Source organism: Musa acuminata, chromosome BXJ1-5 (genome assembly GCF_036884655.1).
Source record: "Musa acuminata AAA Group cultivar baxijiao chromosome BXJ1-5, Cavendish_Baxijiao_AAA, whole genome shotgun sequence".
NCBI classification, from domain to species: domain Eukaryota; kingdom Viridiplantae; phylum Streptophyta; class Magnoliopsida; order Zingiberales; family Musaceae; genus Musa; species Musa acuminata.
Genome location: NC_088331.1, coordinates 42,324,607 through 42,330,606, shown reverse-complemented (window position 1 = coordinate 42,330,606; position 6,000 = coordinate 42,324,607). Strand labels below are relative to the sequence as shown.

The 6,000-nt window shown below is 37.7% G+C and overlaps 1 protein-coding gene across 1 annotated transcript; it reads left to right on the top strand.

Annotated features, from left to right (window-relative positions):
• The first annotated feature begins 706 nt into the window (after nucleotides 1–706).
• Nucleotides 707–3,172, top strand: LOC135674374 (uncharacterized). Its single transcript, XM_065184160.1, has 7 exons — nucleotides 707–933; nucleotides 1,014–1,085; nucleotides 1,776–1,840; nucleotides 2,126–2,273; nucleotides 2,452–2,532; nucleotides 2,639–2,746; nucleotides 2,847–3,172. Exons 1-7 carry the CDS (start codon nucleotides 751–753, stop codon nucleotides 2,910–2,912), a joined length of 723 nt encoding a protein of 240 aa, XP_065040232.1. The 5' UTR covers nucleotides 707–750; the 3' UTR covers nucleotides 2,913–3,172.
• Nucleotides 3,173–6,000: the final 2,828 nt, after the last annotated feature.

The following is a 6,000-nucleotide window of genomic DNA, read 5'->3' as shown; positions in this document are numbered from 1 at the left end:
TAAAAACATAATCTTTTAGAAATAATGTCACATACAAAACAAAACTTTTAGGAAGTCAATTTGGGTGATGTTATATTGAGATGTGTGAGACCATTGGGAAATTTTGATGACTGTAGCATCAGTAAAAAAATTTCTTTTCATCCCATTTAAAATTGATGACAGTATGCAAAAGAAAAACAAAAGCAATTTATTTGGTTTAATCTCGAGTTTCTTATCTCCAAATCTTTCGTGTCTCAGCATCCACATGAATCCAAGCATGTTGTTTTCCATTCCATGACATCAAACAGTGGTACCCCAGATGTCTCTTCACCTCTAGAATCATGCACACCCATTAAAATCCATGTCATTTTTAGGGAGAGATATGGTGCTGTTAATCACTTAATTGGTCAGTTTTCTTTGTAATCGGCTGTTTAAGTAATACTAATTTTCTTTTGGATAGAAAATAAGAATAAGAATGCAACCATTTAGGCTTATAGAGCTGAACAATCTAAGGACAGGTTTTGTTGTAGATTTGCTGTCAAGGTCAAAGTTTCAAAGGTCAAACTGCCATGCCACCACGTAGACTCAACAAAGCTGCCTACAGAGGAGAAACCGTGTCTTCTTAGTTGGTCCAACTATTCTCGCAACGCCTTTATGGACACGCTCGCCATTTCCTGACGCTGGCATGGCATCCCGTGTCCATTATACCTTGCTTATTTAAGAGAGAGAGAGAGAGAGAGGGGGGGGGGGGATTGGAAGAGAGATAGAGAGATGGAAATTGGAGACAGACAGGAAACTAGATTGGTCATAGATGATGGGTGGGCTATATCGTCATCTTCTTCTTCATCTTTTCCTCCTTTTGCTTCCACAAGCCTGTGCAGAATTTGCCATGAAGAGGAGGAAGAGAGCTCCACGAGCATGGAATCCCCTTGCGCTTGTTCTGGGACGCTGAAGGTAATCGATTTCTGAATGGCTTTGATCTTTGTTGTTCGTTTGTCTGGTTATGATGCTGAATTGGTGTTTCCCTGTTCCAGTTTGCTCACAGAGAATGCATTCAGAGGTGGTGTGATGAGAAGGGAAGCAACGTTTGTGAAATTTGCCTTCAGGTTAGAGAAACATTCAAGAAGAGAACACGAATTAAAAGAAAACAAACATATAATCAAGTACTTAAGACTGGTTTTAAGGACCTTCTTTCTCTCTTTATCCCTTGTAATCTCACTGTGCATTAAGCCCTTTTGAGATTTTTATTTTGTTTCTCAGTTTGTTCTGTCTTAAAAGTTTCTAATTGGTTTAGACAGCCTTAATGCTTCTGTAACTTTGTTTCTGAAACCTAAAAATTCCCATATGTCTCACAGGTTATATCTTTTTGCTGACTTCAAAATTGCTGATAGCTCTATTCTTAAGAATTTGCTGAAGAAAAAGATATTCTAATCCTTTTCATTTATATGATTGCTGAAGTATATGTAAAGCAAGTCATCTTTTTTCTGACTTAAAAATTACTGAATTCTCTATTCTAAGAATTTGCTGAAGAAAAAGATATTCTAATGCTTTTCATAGCTTATCTTTTATATGATTGCTGAAGTTTGAAGTTTTATGTGATCTTCCCCATCTTATTTAACTCCCTTGTGTTGAAGCACTACTTAAGAGGAAGTTTTAGTTCACAGACTTTCAATTCCTCAAAGTTATCCATCCAGACTTGTCTTTGAGATGAAGTTTCATGTAACTTGACTTGCAAAACTTCCAAATTCTCAAACCCTTTCCTCTCTCAATCAAACTTCTTGTGAATTCCCTCACAGATATTTGAACCAGGCTATACCTTTCCTGAGAAGAAGGCAAAACTGGATGTGGCAGTGACCATCAGGTAACTTAAACTTCTTACCCTAAGCTAATTAATCTTAGATACTAAAACCACATTATCCACAACATTCTATCAGTAGGCCCAAGAATTTGAACTCTTCCCTGGAATGGAGAGGGCTGTCAGCTCAATTATACAACAAAGCTCAATCATACATTTGATTTTTCTAGTCCAAGTCATGGATATGGTGGGACCAAACATAAAAGATTACTCCATTTCAATCTCATAGTTTCTTCATTGTTAGCAATACAAGATTCAAAATCCGATATTAACAATCTGCGACTGTGCCAGAGGAAGCTTGGAGATCCCCAGACCAAATTATGATCCTGAAAACCAAGGATTCGTCACTGCAAGTGATGATGCAGCAGGCGCAAACTATCCAGAGTGCTCTGCCGCATCAAGTAGAAGTGTCTCGTGCTGTCGATATGTGGCTATCATGGTAAGTGATCTTAATTCGATAAAAGGAAAGATGCCTTACGGTCTAGAAGTTGATCCTCATCCATAATGTCTCACGTATCGAACCGAAACAGAAGATTGAAAGTTTAGCTTCTCATGAATATGATTTCAGCTCATAGCATCTGATCCTTATCCGTTGTGTGTAAAATTTATGCATGCAGTTTACAATTATGTTGCTGATCAGGCATTTCATCACAGTGACAACAGTCGGAGCTGATCAATTTCCATTCAGCATTGCTACGGTGAGTACTAATTTCGGTTCATGATCACTAATACTATAGCTAAGCTGTACATTTAACTTCAATTCGACATAGTTTACATGTTAATGTGAGTGAAAATTTCGTGCAGGTGTTTCTGCTAAGAGCTAGTGGAATTATACTTCCCTTCTATTTAGTAATGCAGTTCATATCGGCAGTTCAGCTGGCACAGCGGCAGTATCAGATCGAGCAGCTCCATGTAAGCCATTTCCAATACCTTATACTTAGCATGTCATTTTACATCTGTTTATTAACTAAATGAGTTTTGTTCTTGGAAAATGGTATTTGATTTTGAACAGAGAAGAATTAATTCTGGTGGATTGGAGGAAGAGGATGAGATCGAACACCACCCAATCAGATCATGATAATGACTGTTTATGATGTTTAGTCTGAAACCACATATTTATTCTTCACTTATTTATCTCTTTTCTTGTTCATTCTGATACCCTTCTTTCTTTATTTCACCAAACCATTACAAGGGAGAGAGAGAGAGAGAGAGAGAGAGAGAGAGAGAGAGAGAAGCTCTGTCCATTTGTATATATGTGCTCCAAATGAAAGACCGACCACATGGTCTTCAAAGCTGTACCTTCCATTCTACCTTACAACAAAAGGTCATTTACTTGAAGGTCTCCATCTTGAAGCTCTGTGATGCTTTGATACGAACCCGACTGCTGAATTGAGATCATTTCTCAAATAAAAAGATAATCATAGAATTCGAATCAATTGGTAACAAATTGCAGAACATCAAAAGAAATGTCACCATTAGCTTCTGCAACAGTAGACACTTCTGCTGGAAGTCTACAGATGTTGCAATGGTGAAGAACCGGTTTGCTTGTCATTCGGCTACGGCACCACACATGAAACCGAGTCAAGCACTCAATATGAATCTGACTCAGCCTGCCAAAATGGTTAAGTCATCTCAATGGATTGTGGATCCATATCAAAGTCTCTAGCCATAATGACAGTTCACTAGTAAAAAGGTATGTAATGCAGTGGATGGATGGAGCACTGGAAAAGGCCTCCTAACACTAAGAATTTACCAAGGAGATTCTTCCAATCGCTTTTATAGATATAAGTATTAAGTTGGTGATGTTTATCTCAATTTGAGTCCCACATGTATGTACAAATGCTTAGTGATCTCACCTTCACCACCTTATTTTGATCCACATGGAAGCTCAATCATGAGTCAATAGCTAATAGAATTCCAGAGCAAATGTTACCATAGTCTAAACTTCAATATTCTTAGAACATGGTTTGTAGTACCGAACTGTATCGCCCGATATGGGCGGTACGTACCGATCCGATAGGTTACCGGTATGCGGACCGCATATTATCGGTCCGAGTGCACTGTAGCACTATAGTAGAACTATAGAACTCGACACACTTGAGTATACCGCTCGGTATACCTAGATGTATCGCTCGGTATACCGTACCATATCGGTACTGAGTCCATATCGAAACACCGTACGATATGATATTACAAACCTTGCTTAGAACTGAAAATGAGGTTTATGAAGTTGAGACAACAATATTTAGGATAAGCAACAACAAATTAGAAAACAAAAAAAGAGGAAGGAGCCTAAATTCCAACATTGGAATGCATGGGAAGAATTGGAGAAAACATATAATCAAGCATTAGCAAACCAAAATACCAAAGAAAGTCTTTGCCAAAGAAAAACTGTAATATTGTAAATTGTCTTAAATTTTATTTCAATCTTAATGTCAATCACAAGGTAGAGCAGTGTGCTCTCCCATGCCAATAAACCAATACACAATAAACCAAGAAATTACATTGTGTGTTTGTCATTAAGAAAGCAAAAACAACATCAACAGGGTGGTATGCTTACAAAGTGAATAAACTACCATGAAAGGACTAATTCCAGCGTGTACAAATGGTAGAGCTGGTCATGGCAATTTTATTTAGTGCTAATCTTTCTATCATCATTCGATCCGGCCCGATAGGATATCTCACTCTACCTTTATTATTCTTATTTACGGGATTTCAAAAGATTACAAAAATCATAGAGATACATACATTTACGCAAATGGGTAAACTAAATTACACAATTAAAAAATTATCTTTTCCAAATTAGGAAATTAATCTACACAAAATCAAGAAACTAATATACTGCCAGTGACATCCATATTGTTTTTAAGGCCGTCTCATCAACTCTTTTCAAAAGCGTTTGGTTAACATGAATTAAGATTGACCATTAACTTATACATGGAGAATAACATTAGGAATTCTGTATGATCACAGGTGATATGGTCAATATTCTCCACAGGTATAAAAGGTTTCTCAGAACACTACATCTAAGAATATATAATTATCACCAAACATCCCAAGTTCCGTATAAGGAACTTATGACGAAGTTCATATGATAAAAGAAACTGGATCATGATACTCGTCAACCTTCTATCGTGTAACAGAATACCGGTAGAAGATAAGATTTCTCCAAATTTCTCTATTAAAGCTAAAGTTACTTCAATAAAGCTTCTTCACTTCTTCCTCAATAAAGCTTCTACAATAATTGTTTTTATCTTCTATTATTTTCATCATGGTATCAGAACAAGAAATTGAGATTGTCCCAAAAGGCAGTTTATGACTTTTATTGCAAAGACAAGCATCGTAATGATTGATAGTGCTATTGATTTTCAAGTTAGGAAGAGAATAACAAGAAAGTAATTTTTGCTGGATAAAAGGGGAGGGATGATCAAGACGACGATGCCATATATCAACCTGAGTTGCGATTAAAGAGTGAGCAGTAGGAAGGGTAATTTGCGAAGCGGATGGCCACTCATAAATATTGTCTTTGTTCTGGCCCTGGACCAAGGATGCCCCCGTGCTCAAATCCTTGACAAGAAAAAAGTTAGGAAAGAATTCAATTGAGGTATTATTTTGTTTACAGAATTGAGAAATAGAAATGAGGTTTCTTTTAATGTTAGGTGCACACAGAACATCATCAAGTGTAAAAATTATGGTAAGTGAACTAAGCGTTGAGGAACCAGAATGAGTAATAGGAATTCTTTTACTGTCACCGATGATGATATCTTCATTTCCATCATAGTTGTTGTGGAAGGACAAGTTTTGAAGATCAGAGGTGATGTGATGAGAGGCGCCCGAGTCCACAATCCAATTAGGTTAGGTAAGAGTTGGAGTAGTCATGAAATTCGCCTGAGGCCACTGTGATGGAGTAGGGAGTCTGGGGCGAGATCGATAGACTTTCGCAGAGTGTTCGACTTTATCACATAGTTGGCAAACGACTCGTTGGTGGCTTGTGAAGTCAGGACGCGACGGCTGAAGATTATGAAAGTTACCACCTTGATATGGATAAGGGGGGTTTGGTCTAGGCCCCATAGGGTTAGGAGGCAACCTAGCCAAATCGTTGTTGACGTGCTTTGGTTGCTCTTCCTCTTGGATTTTTTATTGACCTGAGCTGTAATAGGTGGTCC